The sequence below is a fragment of the Neolamprologus brichardi genome, chromosome 18 (genome assembly GCF_056152115.1).
Source record: "Neolamprologus brichardi isolate AB-2024 chromosome 18, ASM5615211v1, whole genome shotgun sequence".
Classification (NCBI taxonomy): Eukaryota; Metazoa; Chordata; class Actinopteri; order Cichliformes; family Cichlidae; genus Neolamprologus; species Neolamprologus brichardi.
Genome location: NC_142121.1, coordinates 27,224,403 through 27,248,430, shown reverse-complemented (window position 1 = coordinate 27,248,430; position 24,028 = coordinate 27,224,403). Strand labels below are relative to the sequence as shown.

General features: G+C 41.0%; 4 protein-coding genes across 4 annotated transcripts; 3 read left to right on the top strand and 1 right to left on the bottom strand.

Moving 5' to 3' along the window:
* The first annotated feature begins 801 nt into the window (after positions 1 to 801).
* On the top strand, positions 802 to 2,730 carry tsen15 (TSEN15 tRNA splicing endonuclease subunit). The gene is made up of 4 exons (XM_006786835.3): positions 802 to 942; positions 1,026 to 1,107; positions 1,272 to 1,407; positions 1,503 to 2,730. The coding sequence occupies exons 1-4, from the start codon at positions 880 to 882 to the stop codon at positions 1,672 to 1,674; spliced, it is 453 nt and encodes a 150-aa protein (XP_006786898.2). The 5' UTR covers positions 802 to 879; the 3' UTR covers positions 1,675 to 2,730.
* Positions 2,731 to 4,551: 1,821 nt separating this feature from the next.
* zgc:55943 (uncharacterized protein C1orf21 homolog) lies at positions 4,552 to 12,898 on the bottom strand. Its single transcript, XM_006786834.3, has 6 exons — positions 12,533 to 12,898; positions 11,423 to 11,567; positions 8,775 to 8,854; positions 7,421 to 7,491; positions 7,281 to 7,344; positions 4,552 to 5,488 (listed from the first exon to the last, which is right to left on the bottom strand). The coding sequence occupies exons 2-6, from the start codon at positions 11,511 to 11,513 to the stop codon at positions 5,450 to 5,452; spliced, it is 345 nt and encodes a 114-aa protein (XP_006786897.1). The 5' UTR covers positions 11,514 to 11,567; positions 12,533 to 12,898; the 3' UTR covers positions 4,552 to 5,449.
* Positions 12,741 to 17,795, top strand: LOC102793632 (vesicle-trafficking protein SEC22b-like). Its single transcript, XM_006786833.3, has 5 exons — positions 12,741 to 13,136; positions 14,439 to 14,548; positions 14,637 to 14,797; positions 16,582 to 16,728; positions 16,920 to 17,795. Exons 1-5 carry the CDS (start codon positions 13,062 to 13,064, stop codon positions 17,072 to 17,074), a joined length of 648 nt encoding a protein of 215 aa, XP_006786896.1. The 5' UTR covers positions 12,741 to 13,061; the 3' UTR covers positions 17,075 to 17,795.
* A 2,400-nt stretch (positions 17,796 to 20,195) lies between these two features.
* On the top strand, positions 20,196 to 22,963 carry LOC102793336 (vesicle-trafficking protein SEC22b-B-like). The gene is made up of 5 exons (XM_006786832.2): positions 20,196 to 20,270; positions 22,055 to 22,164; positions 22,245 to 22,405; positions 22,507 to 22,650; positions 22,812 to 22,963. Exons 1-5 carry the CDS (start codon positions 20,196 to 20,198, stop codon positions 22,961 to 22,963), a joined length of 642 nt encoding a protein of 213 aa, XP_006786895.2.
* The last annotated feature ends 1,065 nt before the right edge of the window (positions 22,964 to 24,028 follow it).

The following is a 24,028-nucleotide window of genomic DNA, read 5'->3' as shown; positions in this document are numbered from 1 at the left end:
ACTATAGGGAAGCTGTTTTTAACAATGAAAGTCCTCAGTGCACAGTTTAAGTCTGCACGTGCTTCCAGATGTTGCAGTGTCAGAGGAAGCAGACGACCTCAGCTATAGCCACAGCCTGCAGCTGAGAGGAGGACTGTGAAAAATGCGAGCAAGCAAATACATTTTTAAAAACACATTTTAATGGCTTTTCCAGCGCACAAATGATCAGAACAGAATTATCCCAAAAGAGCCTTATACTATGAATCTGCATTTCTCAGATTCATAGGCTCTTCACTACCTACCAGAAGGCCGGACTTTCCAGTATGACAATATGCACGAGAACTTCTCAAGCTTCACCTTCCAGCCAGTGATTGAGCTCTCTTAGCCAAGTCTGTCTGCTGTGCTCCTCTGGAACTTCAGAATTGGATGTCAGTAATACGTAAAGTAATTATAACGATGCAGGAACTAGTGAGTACTGAGCAAAAGTCACCACTCATTTTTTTATATTTTGCAAACATACATAAAATTAAATTAAAACTGCTAATTTTTTCAGAGAGTCTGGGGAAGTATTGTTAGGACCACTTTCAAAATAACAGAAATGTCAGTCTCCTCGGAAGCAAAATACAAAGAAAGGATGTGTGGCTCAAAACTTTTGCCCAGTATTTACCTATAAGTTAATTTTAGGACTAGCATGATGAATAGAAATGACTAACTTTAATAAAGACCCCGAAAGGAGAGCGATCTCTTGTCTGCGTACGTGTTTTGAACGGACAACAAAAACGTTTCCGCACGGACGCTTTTAACAGTCGCACTGGGTGAGAGCGTGCAGTTCCAACAGCATGGCGTCATGTAGTGGTAACTGAGCCGGTGTTTCGCTTGCAGCTTTGTTTAGTAACGAACATGTCGGGAGCGTCAGGCGGACAGAAACGTCCTCCTCCGAACTGGATCCTGCAGCATCCCGCGGTGAGTGTGAGAGCAGATCTGTGTGTGCAGGCAGGGAGTCTGCCAGGAATGTACTGTGAGTAATCTGCGTGTGTGTGTGTCAGTACCAGCAGATGAAGGACCTGCAGATTGAGGACAGCGCTCAGGTGCATGCAGCTTTTCTTGTGTACATGGATCTTACTGAGGGTGAGTCTGGCAGGGTTCTGAAACACGGGAGTCAGTTTGAGATTCCCTGTGTGGTGTATCCTGGACTCCTTACATCTCCCAGCTCTAATTCCTTTCTTACAGGAAGAAAAACTTGATGTCATAACTTAGGCTCACACTCACACTGAGCTTCTTGCTCTCTGCAGTGCGGCGCTGGAAGGAGGTGTCCTGCGTGAAGAGTTCTGAGCTGCAGGTGGTTTTGCTGGAAGCGAGGGAGAAGGAAGGAGCACCCATTCTGACGATCCTCCCCCTGCCCGCTCACCAGTCTGTGACTCACAAAAGGTGTTAAGACACCGGTCAAGCTCCCACACTTTTACCCTCACAGGTTACCCTGCCAAACCTCTGAATCTTACGGCTCTTCCTTCTCTGCTGTGCAGCATACGACATGTCCTGGACAGGGGCTTTCCTGTGCTGCTGTGTGCAGTAGCAGCTGACTCCACGCTTGTCTACCAGAGGATGACGGATGGCCTGGTGACGCCGGACCCTCCTGTAGGACCTTTTCAAGATATGGGACGCCGGCAGCACCGGAAGAGGCGGCAGCAGCGCTGAGCAGCTGACTGAGAATGTGATGAATCGCTCAAAGATGGAAAAGAGCCCCACAGGACCCCTTCAGGGGGAGTATGTGATTGTTAGGATGACCTTGTGGCAACCTCTGGCATCGTGAAGTTTACCTCAGATGCATGTTGATAGGTTAAGGCGAAAAGAGATAAAATTAACCTTAAGAAAGGGGTACAGAGATTAGAAGTAACATTCCTTTTTTAATGACAGTTGAGCTCCTGTTACAATATATGGAGTGGTTTGGTTTGTTTGCTGCAGCGTATGCACACTACAGAGTTGACTAGAAGCTTTCACAATGAAATCAGGGATGCCATATCTCATTTCCATACCTCCAAAGAAACCTTTCAATGGGGCCGGATGAGTCAGCATCCACAAAGCTTACAGCTTTGCCAGTAAGTATATGTGAAAAATGTGAAAAATTACAGGAAAAGTAGTTCCTGAAAAGGTAGTTCATTACCCAGACTGTCCAGCAAATATAAAATATCCATTTTTTTGTTAATTCAAGAAAAATGATCTTTATTTGTTTGTTGTAAAACAAAAACAGACATTTCTATAGTAGATAGTAGGAAAACAGGGACTTATCTGTCGTTTAATTGTTTATCTGAAAGTTAATTACTTTGATGTGGTGTGAATGGCAAAGCTGTAACACTTATGAAAATACAGCTAAAAGTTCATAATCTATGCACTCCTTGAATTTTCCAAAGCTGTCCAGTTGGTTAGATCGGACACTTCATTTCATTACTTTCTGGTTCATTTTGTAACTTTTCTGCATCTGTTCATGAGGGAAATGTCTCTGTTTGTGTGAAAAAAACAACACAAAAAGTAGACACAAGGTCATAGTGTCTCAAGTCTAATATTTTGGGGAGGTGCACGTGTCCCCCTGAAACTTCTGCCTATGGTTTGTAATCCATATCAGCATATTGGTTTTTGACAAGAATCCCTTAAACACCATTATTAAGACCTACTATAAATGTCAGTGATTGTTTTATTTATTTATTTTAAAACAAATATGCCTTATTTTGAAATAAACATCAGGTGCGAGAAAGACTAATAGTTTCAAATGTATTCTTTCTTAATTTTTTTTTTAAAAGGACCTAAGGTAAACATTCTGTTTTATTTTTTTAAAAACTTGGTGCCAACGCTGAAGTGTGATTTGAGGGATGTTATGAATGTAAAAGGTGTTTTTCCACAGCAGGCATTTTGGCTGGAAATGGTAAGTAAACAGGTGTTACTAAATGCAGAGCTTTTGTTAATGTTAGTAACAAAATTAGTAACAAATGGCTGCTGAGTTAGCAACTAACTCAGCTTGTCGATAAAAGTGGCAAATTGTTTCCTGCTTCAGTTTGTAGACTTTATAACATAGGTGTCAAACTCTGGCCCGCGGGCCAAGTTTGGCCCGCAGCCTAATTACATTTGGCCCGCGAAGCCATACCAAATTGCTATCAGAGCTGGCCTACTGGTATTATATAGCTAATATATATATTGTTTAGTATTAATCTTTGCTTGTTTCATATTCAGTTTTTTTAGCTAAATGTGTTTGAGTCCATAAGAAAAGATTCATTCTTATATCTGGAAGAATAAATATATTTCAATAAATATTAATGTTAGCCCGCGACTTTGTTCCAGTTTTGAATTTTGGCCCACTGTGTATTTGAGTTTGACACCCCTGCTTTATAAGTAACAAAAAAATAGCTAAAAAGTTCCTTTATTAATTTTGGAGTTCAGTGCAGAAATACCTGTATTGGTGTATATGTAGTGTGTTTTCCATTCATTGAAAAACAAGCACAAGTTGTGCTTGCAATGATTTTGAAATTGAGGCCATTAAATATTGTGTCCACCAGAGAGCACTGACGATATTGTCAGCGCAAAGAATGAAAGATGTCGACAGTGATATTAAATAAGTAATTATTGCTGCTCATCAATCTGGGAAGAGTTACAAACACTTTGATGTCCATCCTCCTCCTGTGAGAAAGATACATAATGATTCGATCTTCTAAGCAGTGGACATCTCAGTAAACTCAGACCGTGCAATCTCAGACTCTACATCAGCCTCAGCATGTAACATGTTAAACTTCATGACAGTAAAGTTAGAAACAGACTGACCAAGTACGGCTTGTTTGGAAAGGTTGGCAGAAGACCTGCTCACTTTGAAAGAACATGCCAGCCCAGCTCCATCTGAACAACCACAAGACTTGGGCAACAACGTCCTCTGAACAGATGAAGCCAAAGTGGAGATATTTTTCCACACGTTGAAAACCAAGCAGCATACCAGCACAGAGACCGCCTACAAACTGTCAAGCACGGTGGTGGAGGGGTGATGATTTGGGCTTATTTTGTAGCTACAGGAGCACCTTGCAGCCACTGATGTGTCGACCGTGAACTCCACCAAAGTATACTATAGTAAAACGTGGCCATCTGAGCGAAAGCAAAAAACGGGTCATGCAGCAGTACAATGATCCCAAGCACAGCAGCAGATTTACAACAGAACGGCTGAAAAAGAAAACAATCAAGGTGTTGCAATGACCAAGTCAAAGTCCAGACCTCAACCTGATTAAACCTTCATGAACTGAAGCAATATTGTAAAGACGAGTGGATGAAAATGGTTTTACAGAAAAGTACTGATGCTCCTATATACTGCAATAACTCTCAACAAAGATCTCAAAGAGCTGTCTACAAATGATCGTATCTCCCAATTCCAGTGTTTTTACTAGTTACAGTGCACTTTTATAGTACGGTTGTATTTACTACAAGTGGTTGACATAGTAATGTGGTAATGAATACATCGTGTAAAATAATTCATCATGGCTATCACCATCAGGTTGTTTTAAAAACAACACAACAATGGAAATAAATTACTTAAATCACTTTTATTTTTCCTAGAAAACCAAAAAAAACCCAAAACAAAGAAACCGAACACAACAACATAACACCGGTGAATCAGATACATAATGAGACTTGTGTGAAGTTGTGGTGTTCACCTCTTAGGCTTATATGAATCAGACACTAGAGAGGGCTCTATCTGTAACCCATGTGTGACAGCGCGTGTGTGTGTGTGTGTGTGTGTGTGTGTGTGTGTGTGTGTGTGTGTGTGTGTGTGTGCGTCTTTTAATGGTGTAACAGTTTTCTAATGAGGGGAAAGACTTAACTACATGAGACAAAGATTACAACACTTCAACCCTGAGCCTTATTCAACATAAATACTCTACATCAGAACAGAAACAAATATGAGCAGACAAACACTGGAGTGGCCAACATACTGTAGAAAAGAGGTCTGTACTGCGTCTTGGAATGCAGGAAGTTTCCAACCCGTTGACTTGTCGGAGAGGCTTTCAAGGATTAAACGATGCAAGGGCATTATTTTCTATTTGAGTCAGTGTCCACGAGAGCAGTGGTTGTTCCTGTTGCCGGAAATTCACACTGACAGCAGCCTGCGTCTTTCACATGTGTATAGTAAGTCTCGGTGACAGCTATTTATATTGAGAAATTCCAGCAAGGAAAGAAAAGTGTTAGATCCTCCGTTACCCTGTAATGGCTTCAAATCTCATGTCACTCTTGGGAGAACCTCGGCGCTGATTTCCGCCATGATCTTTCTGGGACTTGGTCAGACGAGTGGGTAGTGGCAGGAGGGCAAAAAGAAAAAAGTGCTAGTTTCAATACTCCTTCCTTCTCGGGCGTGCACATACATCAAAGAGTCCTCTGGGACACAGTCTATCCATAATGCTGGACAGTTTCTCATACTGGGACGTGTGGATTTGTGACAACCGGGTTATGTCATATCCTCCTCTTCTGAGCAGTAATCCCGGCCCTGGATACGACACACGCAGAGTATTCAGGTATTAGCCAGATACAACTAGTTTTACAGTTATAACATTTTGTGTAAACCGACATGTATCGTGGTGGGCCTGAGATGTAAAATGCACAAGGGAAGTAGGAAAAAAACCCAAAAGCTCACAAACTGTATTTGTGAGATTTTGGAGAGACAATAACATGATGGACCAGCTGTGGAAATGACAGAACCCCTCACTTATATATGGGAAAATACCAAGGTGCCCACAGCTGGTGGCTCAGAGCTGTAGTGGTAAACACTTTCACCTTACATGCAAAGATCGAGAAACACCTCCAGCCTTAGTGGTCGCAAGCTAATGCACTCGTAGCCCGGTCCCAGGGGCATTTGGTAAAGTCTGTTCCAAATTAACATGCACATTCATCCAGCGTGGCAACCCCTTGAAATACAAGGGGGCAGCAGAAAGCACCTCTGTTAGGATGAAATCTGATTTAAAAAAATAAATAAAATCTAATAAAGTCCTTTAAAGTCACACTTTTTTTCTTTTCACCGTAAAACATCCAATTACTCTTTAGACATCAAGATGCTTTGATGCTACGGTATTTTCAAAATAAAAGCATGTAGTTTACGGCATTGAAAGTTACTGCTTGTCAAAATAAAAGCTCACAGTTAGTTGTGGGTATTTACCAGCATGCTTTAAGGCAGGGATGTCCAACTCCAAGCCTCAAGGGCCGGTGTCCTGCAGGTTTTAGATGTGTCCTTGATCCAACACAGCTGATTTAAATGGCTAAATTACCTCCTGAACATGTCTTGAAGTTCTCCAGAGGCCTGGTGATGAACTAATCATTTGATTTAGGTGTGTTGACCCAGGGTGAGATCTAAAACCTGCAGGACACCGGTACTTGAAGCCTGGAGGTGGACACCTCTGCTTTAAGGTATAAAAAATGTGAAAGCCAATGCCTTTTAATTAGTTTTCTTGTTCTAGCTTTCTAGTGTTATGAGTATGAGCTGCTGTCTCCTCTCAGCTTTTTCAGCCAATTAAGTGTTTAGCAACAAGCAACAAAGTTTTGGAGTAACAACAATGCCACTGCAAATTCCCTAGAGTCTGACTCAGTCACCACAAAGTTATGCTTTCAGTCTGCAAAAAAATGACTAATGCACACAACTAATCAGTTCATTTGTGCATGTGTTGACAAGGAGGAATGCTAAATTATTTTGCAGCCCCACCGTGCAAAGATAACGCAGCATTTTGTTGAAATATTTGCAGCAAGGTCTCAGTCAAACATGAATGAAAGGAAATGACTTTTTTCAGCTTAAATAGAGTTAAGCAGTGGAAATTCAGGCACGCACTTAAAGAGGCCTCTTTACATCTTGGAAAATCTTACTGAAGCAGGCATTTATGACGACTTTCAGCTACACATTAACAGTTATTTTGGTCTCTATAAGTTTTTCCAGCAGCAGGACAGTGGGATAATCTCAAAATAAACCACAGTTCTTTTGCAAAAGAGTGACATAAATGTTCTTGTATAGGTTTTTAAAGTATTTTTGAGCTCTGTGGCACAGAGTGGTATAATATTTCAGGATCTGGCAGCACAGCCAATATCCCTTTAAATAACCACACTGGGAGAATAGAGTGGACCTGACAGATTGAGATTGTTTTGCAGTATCATTATCTCGTCTGCTGTGTCCTCACTTGCTACAGATTTGCAGCACCAATAGGATTAAATTCCATTATGTTATTTAACCTGTTTTTTTTCCTTACAAAGACACAAAAACATAAATAGATCTCCAGTAAAGGTTTGTCATTCTTTACCTTTTCAATTTTTTCATCTAACATCCGGAAGAATTCTTGCTGACTTTCCGAGGAGTGGATGCTCCTGCGAGGAGGGAAGGAGACCAGGTTAGAGGCTGGCAGCATGATAGCACAAACAAAACCATTAGTCAGTCACTTACAGAATTTTTCCATTTCCATTTGATCCTGTTTCATCTCCGTGCGGAGCTTTATCAAGGAGAGCACTTACTTCCTGCAGTATCAAACACAGATAAATGATTGAGGACAGTGAACAACACTATCAAATGCTCACCTCTGCTCTTTTATAAAGAAGCCTGAAAAACACAGAAATGCAAAACTAAATCATTTTTGAAGTGTGTGCTAAAATGTAAAAATGACTCACTCAACAATGAAATTATTATGCACTTAAAAGCAGTAAATTGACACTGAAAATAAAAGTTTGCTTCTGTTTTTGTTTGCATTTTTATTAATTTTATGCTATTGCTTTTAGATTTGTAACTTTTTTTTTACCTACTATGGTAGCCCTGAAAGGTCAAACGCATTGACACTTAAGAAAACACCAGCAAACAGAATAAAGCGCCACAAATAACTAAATAAATATATTTCAACCCCCCAAAACATACCAGAAGTGTTCACCACTTCCACAGCTGGTCCATCTGTTCCCAGAAATACTTCCATTTTTTGTGATTTTTATCATTTGTTTAGCTTTTGCTGCAGTTTTGCTATTTCCATTGTGTTTTGTGTGCTTTGGAAGCATTTTTCTATTTGCAGATGTTTTCTTAAGTTGCTGTGCGTTTGACCTATGAGGGCCACTGTATTATACCTATTTATATATGCAGTTCTTGTGATCATCTGAGTGGTTAGTGTTGTGGGAACAAAGGATGACTGCAAAACTGGGCGAAAGGTTAACAAAGTGACACATAGCCTTGTCATTTACATTATGGAGCAAAGATGCATAAAGAAAAGCAGAAATAAATGTATTTTAGGGAAGCAAAAGAAAATGAAAAGGGCTACATAACTCAGAAATAAATGCATTTAAAATTATAAACAGAATGGGAGTAATAAGGAAGTTAAAATAAAAAGATAAATAGGGAGATTACTACAAAGGCAGAAGTAAATTTAAATTAAAATATCAGCTCATTCAGTTAAATGTTGATTTTCACTTATTTATTTTGTATTAAGAAATTTTTATAATGTCCATATCGCCTAAACTGTCAAATAATGAAAAAAAGCAACAAAAAACACTTTCTATCCAAAAGTATCACTTTTATATAATCAGTGCCAAGTATATCTGGAAGCTCCTCTGTCCTCCTGCATTATTGGGTTACAGTAGTTCCTCATTAACATGCAAATCGATGCTGCACGGTGCTCTAAAGCCTCAGCTGAGTTTGTGTGATCCCGAAGTTCGCGTCACGACTTACCCCGAACAAACTGACTGTGTTTTTACAAGCCGCCATTAAATACTCCACTAGAGACAAAATAAAAAACACAGAGGACAAAAGAAAAACCACGCACCGTGCTTTCCTGGCCGTCCTCTCCCGCCTCTTCTCCGCTGATGTACTTGACTTTCTCCACTCCTTTCATCTTGTACTCATCTGTGACAGAGTGGGAGACAGAGGAGCACATCTCCGATTAATACGCGACTAGCAGCAGCAGACAGCAGGCACGCAGAGGATGACCCACTCATGGCCGCTCCGATTACCACAATCCTCGGAGGTTAATAGTTCTCACAGTTCAGTACTTGGTAAAGTAATTACGTGGTTGAATTCTCACACTCTAGACTAAATCCTCTTTTAACAATGGCTGGCAAGCTGCAAACGCACGAGCTGTTAGCCTGATTCTCCGCTCCATTTTCTGCCTCACACATGGGCAGTCCCCCTCTTCTCAACCTCTCCCACGTTGCACATTTGGAAAAGAAGAAATGAAAATATAGATACGGCACATAGACTGTTACTGTTCATCTATAGAAGCAATCACATTCATTCAGATGTAAGACGATAACCTGCGTATTACAGGTTTAATACAGCTACCTGAATACAGGTTTGATTAACTTCTTTATTTCGATTTTTTAATTTAGACTGTTACAAAAACATATGTGACATGTTTTGTACCTTTACTTATATATACCTTAATATAACTAATACACCTTATTAGGAAAAGCTGTACACCTGCTTCCTGATGTAATTATCCAATCAGCCGGATTGTATGGCTGCAGTGTAATACATTAGCTCATGCTGATGCAGATCACTTCACTTGTTTCACAAACGCTGTATTTTTGTAAGTGCCAGATGGACTGGCTTGTATTTCTGAAACCGCTGATCTTCGAGGATTTTCAACACAAGTCTTTGTTTACCCAGCATGCTTTGGAAAATTAAAAACCCATCCAATGAGCAGCTGTCCTGCACTGCGCATCCTCCATGCGCTCCAGGCTTTAATCACTCTCCATTGATGAGAGTGATTAAAGGACAATGGCCAGGCTGTGATTGAATGGCTACAGAATCTCAGATAACCAATATTTACTGTGAAAACTGCAGCAGGCACAGACACCATTACAGCTCTGTTTAATCTTGATTTCTGCTGAGTCTTCAGATTGGAGGGTCACAATTTGGTGTCAACAGCATGAATCAGTGGACCAGGCCTGCCTTGTGTAAAGGCTACTGCTGGTGGTGTAATGAAGTGGAGAATGTTTTCTTGGCGTATTTTGAGCTCCTTAAAACCCACTCAGCCATAGTTTGGATGCCACAGCCTACCCGGGTATTGTTACTGGCTACGTGTGCAGTGCTATAACTGGGGGGGGGGGGAATTCAGCAGGAGCGATGTGATGTAATCATGTCTACATGGACGAGGAGCTCAGACGAGACCTCCTGTGGAACCCAGGTCAACAAAAACTGTTATTGAGGCGCATTTACATGCAAGTGATGTAGATGCCATTGTGACTGATTTTAACTGTGGCGTTCCTCAGGGCTCGATCCTTAGCCCACGTCTTTTTTAAAGGAACGCGCTTCCTCTCAGCCCGATCGTTCACAGTGACAGAGTCATCTAACTCTGATATGCAAATGACACACAGGTCTATGTCTTCCTGCTGTACAATGACCCAGCAGACTTAAAAATCTATTCATCTGCATTAATTATATCATATACTAGTTGTCTATGTTCTTTTTTAAAGCTAACAATGGCAGCTTTGATGTGAAAAAAAAATCTGCTACCTACACATGCATTTGTTTTCTTACATCAATTATTACAAGGCTCTTTACAGTGCCATCATTTAGCGCTCACTTCACTGACTCCAGATGAGGCAGAACGGTGTTGCTCAGATCGTAACAGGAACCAAGAAATGGGAACACATCACTCTGGAGCTGGGCTGCCTTTTCAAAGTCATACTGACTTTAAAATTTTACTTATAATTTTTAAAGCTTTAAATGGCTTTGCTCCAAAGTACATCAGAAACATATTAACCACTTATGTGCCTGAGTGTTTACTTAGATCGGTGAATGCGGCTCTGCTGGTTATTCCAAGGCCTCAACTAATAAAGAAAGAACAGAGGGCTGCTGCCAAGTGTGGAACAATCTGCTGTCTGAGACGAGAATGGAAATGTCTTAATTTGCTTTAAAACCTCTTAAAATGTTTTAATTGAAAATGTTTAATGAATGTTGTTAGCCCCCTCTAGTATGTTCATATTAGCCTTGCCTTTTTATTTCATATGTTTTTAACTAGTTCTCTGATTTTGTTTTAAACTTTTTATTTGAAGCACCTTGTGACATTGTTATATAAATGTGTTGTTGTTGTTAAGTTGTTGTTACATTATTATTGTACCAAACTGCTGTTTGTCAGTGCCACATATTAAAGTTCACAACACATTACAGTACAAACACAAGCCTCAGAGCAGGCAGCTGACTCCCAGTCAGGTAAACATCCTGAATCTCAGTAAATGTGGCAAAGCTTCCTCATGCTTGCTGTGTAGATAAAGGATAAACTTAAAGGTAGTTAATCTTTATTTCGTTTAAGCATTTCATTTAAAAAAAATGTTGCTATAATAACCCTTGATGGCATGTATTTTTCACATTTTACAGATCTTTACAGAAATTACAGTATTTTCAGAAAGTACCTGAACAGGTATGTGAGAAATATGAATGTAAAGGTAATTTTTGTATAGACAGACTCACCAGACAGGAGGTCTCCGTTGCTGTAGGCTTTATTCTGCTCCTCCTCACCGTTGGGCACGGCAGACACCTGCTTGGCCGAAGTGCAGCCCATCTCCTTCTTCTCCTCAGCTGCTCTTTACCTCAGCCCCGAGCATGACAGGCACACCTGGGGTAGCGGAGGACAGTTATGAGGAAGTGACGGCCTATGCTTAGATAAGCCGAAGGGATCACACAGGAGGGGGGGAAACTGAAGATTTTGTCTCTGGGGATCATGATCAGTGCACAGGAAAGAAATGCAAACTAGCCTTAATGTCCCCGAACTCCAGCCATGGGAATCACTGTTTCCATAATCAATTAGTCATGAAGCGCCCCACCCTAGAATTAAAACACGCGGGCATCTTCAACTATTCTACCAGAGACAGTATAATGGATGGTTTCTCCTGGTTATGAATCACGCACACGTCGCTCTGGCAGCCACAGCGTGCGCACGGCGGTGCCAGCTGCACCGCAACAATAAGGCCATTCAGGGTGTTGGGATGCCACTGTGCCAAGCCGCCGGGTCATTTTTATTAGCGAATGGGGGCTTTCTGTGGAGCTCAGAGGATTAAAGCGACTGCGCACAAATGTTCCCATCCTCACCGTTACACCGGGCTATAGGAGCCACAGAAATATGGCTAACAGTCTGTTACACCTAATCACTTGATCGCACGCTAAGTGCTTTGCATTAGGCTCTGGAAAATACAAAGTGCTTCATCCCCTTATGTTATGAATGATCCTGCGGGGTCCAGCTGTAGGGGACTCAGCTGTTCCCGAACCCTAAACAAGCCTTCTTACGACTGGCTTTAATTTGCACATTTACACAGATAAAAATAAATAAATACAATAAAAAAAATTAAAAAGCGACATCTCCTCGCGACACATTTAGTTGTAGACAAGCAAATAGAGAAGAACTGCTTCTAAAGACGCAGAATAGCCACAATCTTCTCATCCAGGGGACTTATACAAATAGGGGGGGGGGGGGGGGGGGGGACCTACGATTCCACGGCCAACAGGAAAACGACCTCAGACAGATAAAATAAAAATAAAGCAAAAAATGAGATTGTAAGTGCTGCGCTCTCGGAGCTAGATTACCTCTCTGGTGTGTCCATGCTTCTCTGTTTTTTTTTTAGTTCAGGGAGACTTCAGTCTAGACGGAGAAGCCAGCCAGACCGCATCTGCATGTCTGAGCCCAGCACACACGGGCATCAGCAGTGGAGGTGCAGGCGCTCCGTCTGCCAGCTGTCTGCTGCACGCGCTGCTGGAGCTCGTGGCCCCATACCCGCTCAGAGTGACCCAACAGCGCCTGCTCGGCAGGGGATACACCGGCGACTGAAAACACGGCTCATGCGGGCTTGTTTTTTATGGGAAATACACACAAAGAAACACAGTTAGCGTCCCAGGAACCACAGCATACCTCTACGCGACTGAAAAATGACGACTGGGGGTAGGGCGGTCTTGTGAATGTTGCCGGTTGCCAGTCGGACCTATTTCGCGGGCGCACCGTAAGCTTCCGTCCAACGCATTTAGCGTTTATCCTGCGTTATCGAACAGGCAAAAAAGACGTACAAAGTTATAAAGTTGACTCTCTCCAGTTGACAGCAGATCCCCGACCTCAAACACCATGATTTTACTGACAATGGTTGCTCGTGTGGCGGACGGACTTCCGCTTGCTGCGTCTGTACAGGAGGATGAACAGGTATGAATGAAAGCTGAGCCCCTCGTATGAAGATACCTGCACATCAAACTGTTCTTTAAACAATAAAAGTGTGCTTTTTTTTACACGCTTGGTGCTCTAGAAGATAATGTCGCGATTTTATTTCAGCTTTAGCTAAAGTTGTAATTATTGAGGAACACTGAGTGTATCGTATTTTATACAACTGAAAGTTGAGTTGAATATGAGAGTAGTTTGTTCTGGTCCCAGTCGACAAAAAAGTCTGCAAAGTGCTAATGTCATGTCTTTTTAAATTTAACTGTGAAACCTGTTAGTTTAGATTTTAATGTGGTGGACTATTCTGTATGCAACTGTGGGGATCTGAACTTTAAAGTGATACTTTATTTAATAGCTGTATTTAAAAACCGAACATCAAATGCAGGGGAAAAAAGTGATTTAAGTAACTTTTAACGTGGCGTGGTAGTGCCTGACTGGGTGGTCTGAGGATTTTAAAAACCTGCTGATCTACTGAGATTTCTCCACACAACTATCTCTAGGTTTTAAAACAAGAAATTAAAAGAGAAACATAAAATATCCAGTGACTGTTAGAATGTCCAGACTGGTTCAAGCTGACGGTAAGGCAACAGTATAATTAATACAATCATGTTACACAGAAGAGCATCCCTGAACGTGCAACACGTCAAACTTTGAAGCAAACAGGTTACAGCAGCAGAAGACCGCACTGGGTACCACTCCTGTCAGCCAAAAACGGCAAACCAAAGCAACAATATAAGATGGCATGGATTACGCAGTATAAAGTGCACAAATGCAAACTCTTTCTGTCTTTAGCGTGCTTTACTTAAGGAGAAAACGAAATCTCCACTCTATGGAAATACACAACTTATGAACATTGGTGAAGCTGCAATACTGTGAACAAACATTCAGCAAGTTGCTGAATGTTTGGACGTGAGCATGTGTGAACATTGACTACAGCGACAGAACAGGATAATAACCAAATTCCTACATTCTCATGGATCCACATAAGTAATAGTGAGGAAAGGGACAAGGTCCAAACAGTAATTGAATATCCCTGAACTGTGAACCTGAATTGAGTCCCCTGATTAATGCAGAGAGCAGGCCGCATCACCAGTGGTTGTTAGGTTTAATTCTCTGTATCCAGCTACAGGCTTTTCTGTGGATGTGATTCTGTAATGAAACTACAGATGAATAAATGACCTTTTGAACATATTGTTTACACTGTGTGGGTAATATGCAATGACCAAACAACTAAAGTAATTAAATATGAATAAGAATGAGCTTAAGTCTGTTTTTGTCTGTCTTTGTCAGTCAGAAAGAGATCTCCAGCAGTACCAGAGCCAGGCCAAGCAGCTGTGCCGTAAACTGGACGCTCAGAGTCCAGAACGCTGCACCCTCGAGGCTGGGGACATGAGCTTTCAGTAAGATCACTCAGCATAGAACATTTTGTAGATAATTTTGGTGAGCTTTAACTTCATAAAATCATTAATGGTTTGGCCTCATTTTCAGCCTTTTAATATCCCAGGGTGTGTGCTACCTGTCCCTCTGCGAGGCTTCTTTTCCCAGAAAGATGGCTTTTGCATACCTCGAAGACCTCAGCAATGAGTTTTATGACCAGTATGGAAGGAGAATACCCACAGTAACCAGACCCTACTCTTTCATAGAGTTTGGTGAGACTGGTGTTGAAAATCCTTTAATACAATACATTTGAAAAGTATTCACAGCTCTTTACTTGTTCCACATTTTGTCATGTTACAGCAGGGGTGGGCAATTCCAGGCCTCGAGGGCCGGTGTCCCTGCAGGTTTTAGATGTGTCCTTGAACCAACACAGCTGATTTAAATGGCTAAATTACCTCCTGAACATGTCCTGAAGTTCTCCAGAGGCCTGGTAACAAACTAATCATGTGATTCAGGTGTGTTGACCCAAGGTGATACCTAAAACCTGCAGGACACCGGCCCTCGAGGCCTGGAATTGCCCACCCCTGTGTTACAGCCTTATTCCAGAATAGATTAACTTTATTTTTCACCCCAGAATTCTTTACCCAATACCCCATAATGACAAAGTGAAAAAAGTCTGCAATAGAAGTTTAAAACTCTTGCAAATTTATTTAAAAAAATATATATAACATGTACATGTTCACAGCCTTTACTCAATACTTTGTTGAAGCACCTTTTGTATCCTTACCTGTCCTTTCTGAGTATGATTCTGCAAGCTTGGCACACCTATTTTCTCCCATTCTTCTTTGCTGATCCTCTCTAGCTCCATTAGTTTGGATGGGGCGCATCGGTGCATAGCTTTTTTTCAGATCTCTCCAGAGATCTTCTATCAAGTTTAAGCCTGGGCTCTGACTAGGCGAATGAATGACACAGAGTGGCCCTGAAGCCATTTTTGTGTTATCTTGGCTGCGTGTTTAGGGTCGTTGTCCTGTTGGAAAATAAACCTTCACCCCAATCTGAGGTAGCGACAATCTGTAGCGATGGTATTGGCCAGGTGATGCTTAGACATGATGCTTGGCATTCAGGCCAAAGAGTTCAATGTTTGTTTCACCAAACCAGAGAATTATGTTTCTCAAGGTTCGAAAGTCCTTCAGGTGCATTTTGGCAAACTCCAGGTGGGCTGTCATGTGCCTTTTACTGAGTGGCTTCCCTCTGGTCACTCTACCAATCTGTCCTGATTTCTGGAGTGCTGCAGAAATGGTTGTCCTTCTGGAAGATTCCCCCCTCCCTATAGAGCAATGCTGGAGCTAGAGCTATCTGTCTGTCTGTCTAGACTGACTACCAGGTTCTCGGCCACCTCCCTGATTAAGCCCTTTCTACTCCAGACGCTCAGCTCTAGGGAAAGTCCAGGTGGTTTCAAACTTCTCCCATTTACAAATGATGGAAGCCACTGTGCTCACTGGGACCTTCAGTGCTGCAGACATTTTTCTGCACCCTTCACCAGATCTGTACCTCGACACGATCCTATCTTGGAGGCCTACAGACAACTCCTTGGAGTTGGGCATGGCTTGGTTTGTGTTCTTGCATGCACTGTCAAGTGTGGGACCTTATATAGAAAGATGTGTGCTTTTCCAAATCATGTCCAATGACCTGACTTTACCACAGGTGAACTCCAATCAAGGTGTACAAACATCTAACAGATGGTCAGTGGAAACAGGATGCGCCTGAGCTCAAAATTGGGAGTCACTGCAAAGCCTGCAAATATTTATGTGTGTTATTTTTAGATTTTTTTATTTGGTACAAATTTTCAGGACTTTCAATCTTTTTTCACTTTGCCATTATGTCATTTAGAGGTGAAAATGAATTTAATCTATTTTGGAATAAGGCTGTAATGTGACAAAATTTAGAATAAGGGAAGTGCTGTGAATACTTTCTGGATGCATCGCAAACAAATACGTGGCACTACTCACTTTCTACAAAAAAGAAAATTTTTATAGCATCCTACATGTTGTTCCAGACACCTACATCCAGAAAGTTAAGAAGTCATATGTGGACAGCAGAGCTCGGAGGACCTTGAGCAGTGTTAACACAGAGCTGCAGGACATCCAGAGAATTATGGTTGGAAATATTGAGGAGGTCCTGCAGAGAGGAGAAGCTCTTTCTGGTAAGTACTAAAAAAGAACTGGATGATATTCAGAAAATAATGGTGGCAAATATTGATGAAGTCCTGCAGAGAGACTCTCTCTGTGGTAAGCGTAGCCAGTGTTGGTAACACATACCATCAAATGGGAGATTCTGATCAAAATGACCAATCAGAACAAAATTAATGTTTCCTTCATCCTATTTCTTTCTCAGCTATCTGCACAAAAGCCAGCAATCTCTCCAACATGGCAGAAAAGTACCACAAGGATGCCAAATATCTCAACACCCGCTCCACCTATGCTAAGTTTGCAGCTGTGGCAGTGTTCTTTGTCACACTCATCATCTACGTGCGTTTCTGGTGGCTCTGATGTACGAAGACACAACACGAAGCTGGAGTTTCTCCTCAAAGAGCACTTAAACTCATGTTACAGTCTGTTATATACCAGGGTGCCTTGAAACAGTCTTAAGGACTGTTTCAGTCTTACGGACCTGTGTTGAATGTAGACGTTCTTTCTGTGGTTTACTCAGTGGTGGGTTATACAATAGAAGCTGAGCTGTAAGTCTTTATTGGGACGTTTAATGGGTTTTTATATATAGTAAATGTGCATACTGGAAACATTAAAGGGGACCCATCAGGCTCATTTATGCTTTCATATTTATAGCTTCAGAGCAGTTTTGCGTGAGTCAAAGTTCAAATGAAGCTTCTTGATCTTACGCTGGGCCTCAATTAAATTTCATGCATGCTTCACCTTTTGTAGCTGACTTTTTTCTCATTGGCTGCTGCTCATAAGCAGGTGGGTCTGTGCTCACAGGCAGAGCTGTGTGGCCGAGGTGACCAGATTAGAGATCTGCACTGTTATATATACAAGAGAAAACAAGCAAGAGCATGATAGGTCACCTTTAAGAGCAGAAAGAGTTCATGTTTCTACACACTGATGTTGGAGCTTCTGTTAGCGTGTTTGCACTGATGAGAATCCATGTAAGCACGTGCAGGGGTTAGAGTCTTAAAACTGTGATCAAATGTGAATGTTTGTTTACAAAGTTTACACAAGTGTGAGAAAGTGTTATTAAAAATGTTAAATATTTATCAAGAAATCAATCTGTTTGACTTTTCTTTATATGACACAATTTATGTGAAACTCTTCAAGGTTTCAGCGCTGACGTGAAGTGAGTAACACTGATTATCTCTTCATCGTGGCAGCTGTTAGTGGGTGGGGATATGTTAGGGAGCTAGTGAACATTTTGTCCTCAAAGCTGGAAAAATGGGCAGGTGTGAGGTGTTTTCGGTCTGCAATGGTCAGTATCTATCAAAAGTGATCCAAGGAAGGACCAGTGGTGAACCAGCGACAGGGTTACTGATGCACTTGTGGTCCAATCCAACAGATAAGCTACTGTAGCTCAAATTACCCAAAAAGTCCATGCTGGTTCTGATAGAAAGGTGTCAGAATACAAGGAGCATCACAGTTTGTTGTGTACAGGGCTGCATAGCTGCAGACCAGTCAGGGTGTCCATGCTGAATACTGTCCACTGCCTAAAGCACCAACAATGGACACGTGAGGATCAGAAATGGACCTCGGAGCAATGCGAGAAGGTGATCTGGTCTGATGAATCATGTTTTCTTTTACCTCACGTGGATGACTGGGTGCATGTGCATCACTTACCAGGGAACACCGGGCAGCATGATGCACTATGGGAGGAAGGCAAGCTGGTGGAGGCAGTGTGATGTTTGGGCAATGCTCTGCTGGGAAACCTGTCATCCATGTGGATGTCACTTTGACACGTACTACCTTCTTAAGTAGAAGACCATGTGCACCCTTTCATGGAAACAGCATTCCTTGATGGCTATGGCCTCTTTCAGCAGGATGATGCACCCTGCCACAAAGCAGGAATTTGAGGAGCACAACAGCGAGTTTGAGGTGTTGATTTGGCCTCCAAATTACCCAGATATCAATCCAACTGTGTCAGCCAGTGTGGTTGTGTTGGTCACTCTGGTACGAACAACACGCCCGAGGTGATACCACGATCAGTTCGGGCAGGTTGTTCCATCTTCTTCACTCCCAATTCTGGAGGTAGTCTGATAAATCCGGCTCTGTTTTTGTGATTAATTGTTGTGCTTGATTGATTTCTCTCTCCTCTGTTTAATTTTAAACAAGTTTTTGACAGATTCATAAACTGTACTTTCTTATTTTTAGGTCAGGTCATCTAATAAATTTGTTCAGCACTGTAAAGACTTTAACTGCCATTTCAATTGATCACATACAAATTTGCAACTTGGTTTAAACAATTAACAAATTTGTGCTTTCTTGTTTTTAGTACAGAGCGTCTAATAAATTTGTTAATCCCTCTTTAGACAAACCAAGCAGCTCGTGTTTACACAAACTCAGAGCGAACAAGAAAAACAGAAAAAGCGAGTCGGACCAGCGAGGCTGAGCTGCTTTTTATGATTACTTTTATGACAATCACTGAGCTCTGACTGTAAATGAAGAAAGACAACAAAGACTCTGTTCATTTTTAAACTGTATATAAAAGATGTACAGCCAGCCACTGTGGCATCACCCTCTGGTTTCCTGTTCTTTAATTAGACTAAGTTATAAGTTTGTGCCAACATAATATTAAGGCCTCATTAAACGGTTGTAGAGACATTTAAATATCCTCTTTTTATTGCAGAAAATGTTTTTGATTAATATGCTTCATTAATTCATTTGAATTTATAAATAGTCTCGTCCACTGGTTATTTACCTGCTGTGATAGCAACGTTGGTCTTTCACCTTCTGAGTCTGTATGTGTGCCAAAGTACTTAAAACTTCCTGATATACTTCCTGTTGCAGTAGCAGGATGTCATTAGTTATGAGTACTTTGGTATGTGTTTACAATACTGTGCAAAACTTTTGAGACATTCCTCATTTGTATTTATTTTGCTTCCAAGGAGCCAACTTTAAATTACGTCTTTAGGCACTTTGTTACAGCTTCCTGTTGCAAAAAAATATCATGAATAAATGAATCAGTGAAAAATATCAAAGATTGTCAAGACTGACAAACATAAAATAGTATTTTTGCACCAACAAGGTGATTCCTAAAGAGCAATTAGTTAGAAACTTGGCCTCAGCATGGTGCACTGTGTGTTCTTAAGAAATGTGAGGAAACTGTACACACACAGATAGATAGATAGATAGATAGATAGATAGATAGATAGATAGATAGATAGATAGATAGATAGATGGAATTCAAACAATAAAAACTAACAATAATAATAATAATAACTGGTACACAGTGTAACTTTTTTCTCTTCTCCGCTGCTGGCTGATGGACCACCATCGGTACAGGTGATAAACCGGTTGTATCACATACTTTGCACACTGCCTCTGACTGACAGCAGAGCTCACTGCAGGCAGACGAGCCATCCCTCGATTGCCATCGGACAGTCAATACGCTCTCCCGACTGGATAATAAACTCCCCTAGCTGACAGCAGATCCTCAACCTCAAACACCATGATTTTGCTGACAATAATCACTCGTCTGACGGACGGACTTCCGCTCGCTGCGTCTGTACAGGAGGATGAACAGGTATGAATGAAGGCTGAGGACCCCAGTATGAAGATACCTGCACACCAAGAAAGGGATTTGTTTCTTACACTTGGTGCTCTAGGGGAAGATCCATGAGTTGTAATTTATTGAGCAGCACTAGGTGTAAGATGTTTTACAAACAAGAAGCGACTGAAAGTTGAGCTGAATATAAGATTTTCTGGTCCCAGAAAATCCTGCAAAAGTACTAATGTGATGGAATATGTGCTAATAACATGACGCAAAACTTAAGAGTCTATCTCTGCCTGTAACTGTGGGGATCGTTTTATTACAAGAAATAATCAGATGCATTATTAACAAGGCTGGTTCAGATCACACCGTTACCTCTTTATAAAGTACCCCATTATCAGGTTTAATCATGCAAATAATCCAGATAGAGAGACGACCAGACTGTGATTTTCCAGTGAATGAGAGCAAATATTTTTGTAAATATTTTATAATTTCACACAAAAAGCTTTAAAAGGAAAAGCATGAAAAAGAAATGTATCTCAATTTTCCTCCATACAGAGACATTTTGCAGGTTCCACATGTGAACGACTCTCTGATGAGAATAATGTATACACGCTCTCATCAGATAGTGTATTATGTACACGTGTTCAACTCCTCATTAATGTAAATATCTAATCACCCAAACACATGACAGCAACTCAATGCGCTCTATGCATTTAGACATGGTTAAGATGACAACCGAGCATCAGAATGAGGAAGGAAGGTGATTTAAGGGACTTTGAATGTTGAATGATTGTTGTTGTCAGACAGGCTGCTCTGAATATTGTAGGAACTGATTATTTGTTGGGATTTCCCCACACAGGAGAGGATTATAAAGAATGACCAGAGAAAGAGAAAATAGCCAGTGAGCAGTGTAATGGTCAGACTGGCTCAAGCTGACAGGGAAGGCAACAGAAACTCAAATGACAGTTTTTCAAATTCATAGTATGAAATAAAGCATCTCTGAATGCACAAAACATCATATCTTGAAGCAGGCAGGTTACAGGAGCAGAAGACCGCATTGGGTGCTGCTTCTGCCAGCTAAGAACAGGAAACTGAGGCTACAATTTACACAAAACTTTCCCAAAGTCATGCAACAGAAGATGAAAAATGTTGTCTGGTCTCATAAATCTTTGTTTCTGCAGCAACATTCAGATGGTAGGCTCAGAATTTAGCATAAAAAACATGCAGGCATAGATCTATCCTGCTTCGTGTCAGTGGTTTATTCAACTGGTGGTGGTGTAATGTTGAGAATATTGGCACAGCTGAGCATCGTTTAAACACCACCTGAGCGTTGTTACTAACTGCATCCACCCTTTTATGGGCACATTTACTGACGGCTGCTTCCAGCAGGATAACACACCATGTCCCCCAGCTCATTTCATATCAAACTGGTTTCTTGAACATGACATCAGATATTAATCCAATAGAGCAGCTTTGGGATGTGATGCAACAGAAGAGTCACATAATGGTTGTGCAACCAACTGAGTTGCTGTCATGTCAACTTGGACCAAAATCTCTGAGGACAGTTTCCGGCACCTTTTGACTTTGCATCATAACGAATTAAAACAGTTTGAAAGGTAAAAGGATCCAACATGGTACTAGCAAGGTGTATCTAATAAAGTTTCTGAGTTTGTAGGCATTGCTTCTTGAATTTTATACTGTTTACACAGTAAACCAAGTGTGGGTACTTGGTGATGAATGCATAAATGACTAATCATTTTAACTTTAGGTGAGATAAGAATGAGCTAAAGTCTGTTTTGATCTGTCTTTGTCAGTCACGAATAGACCTCCAGCTGTACCAGAGCCAGGTCAAGCAGTTGTGCCGTAAACTGGACGCTCAGAGTCCAGAACGTTGTACCTTTGATACCGGGGACAAGAACTTTCAGTAAGATCACACATTTTGTTGATAATTTTGGTGAGGTTTAACTTGAGTCAAATATAACTAATGGTTAGGCCTCGTTTCAGTTTTTTAATATCCCAGGGTGTGTGTTACATTATCCTCTGCGAGGCTTCTTTTCCCAAAACGATGGCTTTTGAATACCTCGAAGACCTCAGCAAAGAGTTTTATGTCCAGTATGGAAAAAAAGTACCTACAGTAACCAAGCCCTACTCTTTCATAGAGTTTGGTAAGACTGAAGTCCAACATCTTTTATCACACAGAGACATGGCACTAATCCCTGTAAACAAATAAAATGAACATTTTATAGCATCTTACATCTTGTTCCAGACACATATATCCAAAAAGTGAATAAGCCATCTGTGTCGATCAAACTCCGGAGGACCTTGGAAAGTACTAAAAAAGAGCTGGATGATACTCAGAAAATAATGGTGGCAAATATTGTTGAAGTCCTGCAGAGAGACCCTCTCTGTGGTAAGTGTAGCAGGCGTTGGTAACACATCCTATCAAATGGGAGGTGCTGATTCTATTCAGAATTATGTAGACAATTGGTTGTTATTCCAATTTACAAATTACAATGTACACGTATTCAGAGATGTTCAGTTCATCCCAATGTTTCGATTTTATCCCCTCAGATATTGCCAAAAAAGTCAGCAACCTGAGCAGCTTTTCAAAAAGTTGCCGCAGCAATGCCAAAGATGTCAACAGCTCCCCCGGCTATGTTAAGGCTGTAGCTGTGGCTGTGTTCATCACACTCATCATCTACATGCGTTTCTGGTGGCCCTGATAGACTCTTGGACAAGGACTTCTCCTCGACCGGCACCTAAACTAATTATACATTGTGTGCCATATACAGCCCACTTTGATGTGAAGTGAGCTGGACCAGTGATAAACATATATAGTTCCAGAAAAGTTTCCTTTTTAGCAAACTTGCTTCACATTGGCTTTCCCTCATAAACAGGTTGGTGGAGCTTCTGTCAGCGTTTCAGCACTGATGGAGACTCCATGTAAGCATGTCCAGAGGTTAGAGTCTTAAAACTGCGATGTTTGTAATTAAAGTTTAAACAAGTGTGAGAAAGTGTTATTAAAAATGTTGAATATTTACCAAGAAATCTGTTTGAGTTTTATATATGACAGTTTATGTGAACATCATGAAGGATGCAGGCCCTTTCTATATATACACAGAGGGTAAAATAAGTATTGAACACCTCACTAATTTTCTAAGTAAATATATTTCTAACGGATCTATTGCTATGAAATTCTCACCATGTGTTGTTCAGTTTCCCCACACAGGAAGCATCTTGAAGCTGTAATCACCAACAAAGGCTTTTGTACAAAGCATTCAATTATTTTCAGTATGTACAACGCTTTTTCCCTCTATCATTTCTCATTACTACACATAATCTATGACCATCTGTGATTTGATGTTCTTCCTTGTGTGGACTGGGCAGGTTTTTACTGACATATGGTGGGAATTTCATGTCAGTAGCACCTTTAGAAATGTATTTACTTAGAAAATGGGTGACATGTTCAACACTTATTTTACACACTGTTTATACAGTGGTGTGAAAAAGTCTTTTATCCCATTCCTGGTTTTCTTTTTTGTATGTTAGTCATACTGAAATGTTTCAGATCGTCAAACAAATTTAAGTGTTAGACAAAGATAACACAGGCAAACACAAAATGCAGTTTCTAAATGAAGGTGGGGGGATTACCCTAAGAGCACAGCGACAACTCATACAAGAGATTATAAAAGACCACGAGAAAGAACGACATCCAAAGAACTGCAGGCCTCACTTGTCGGAGTTCAAAACTCCATCATAAGAAAGAGACTGAGCAAAAATGGCATCCA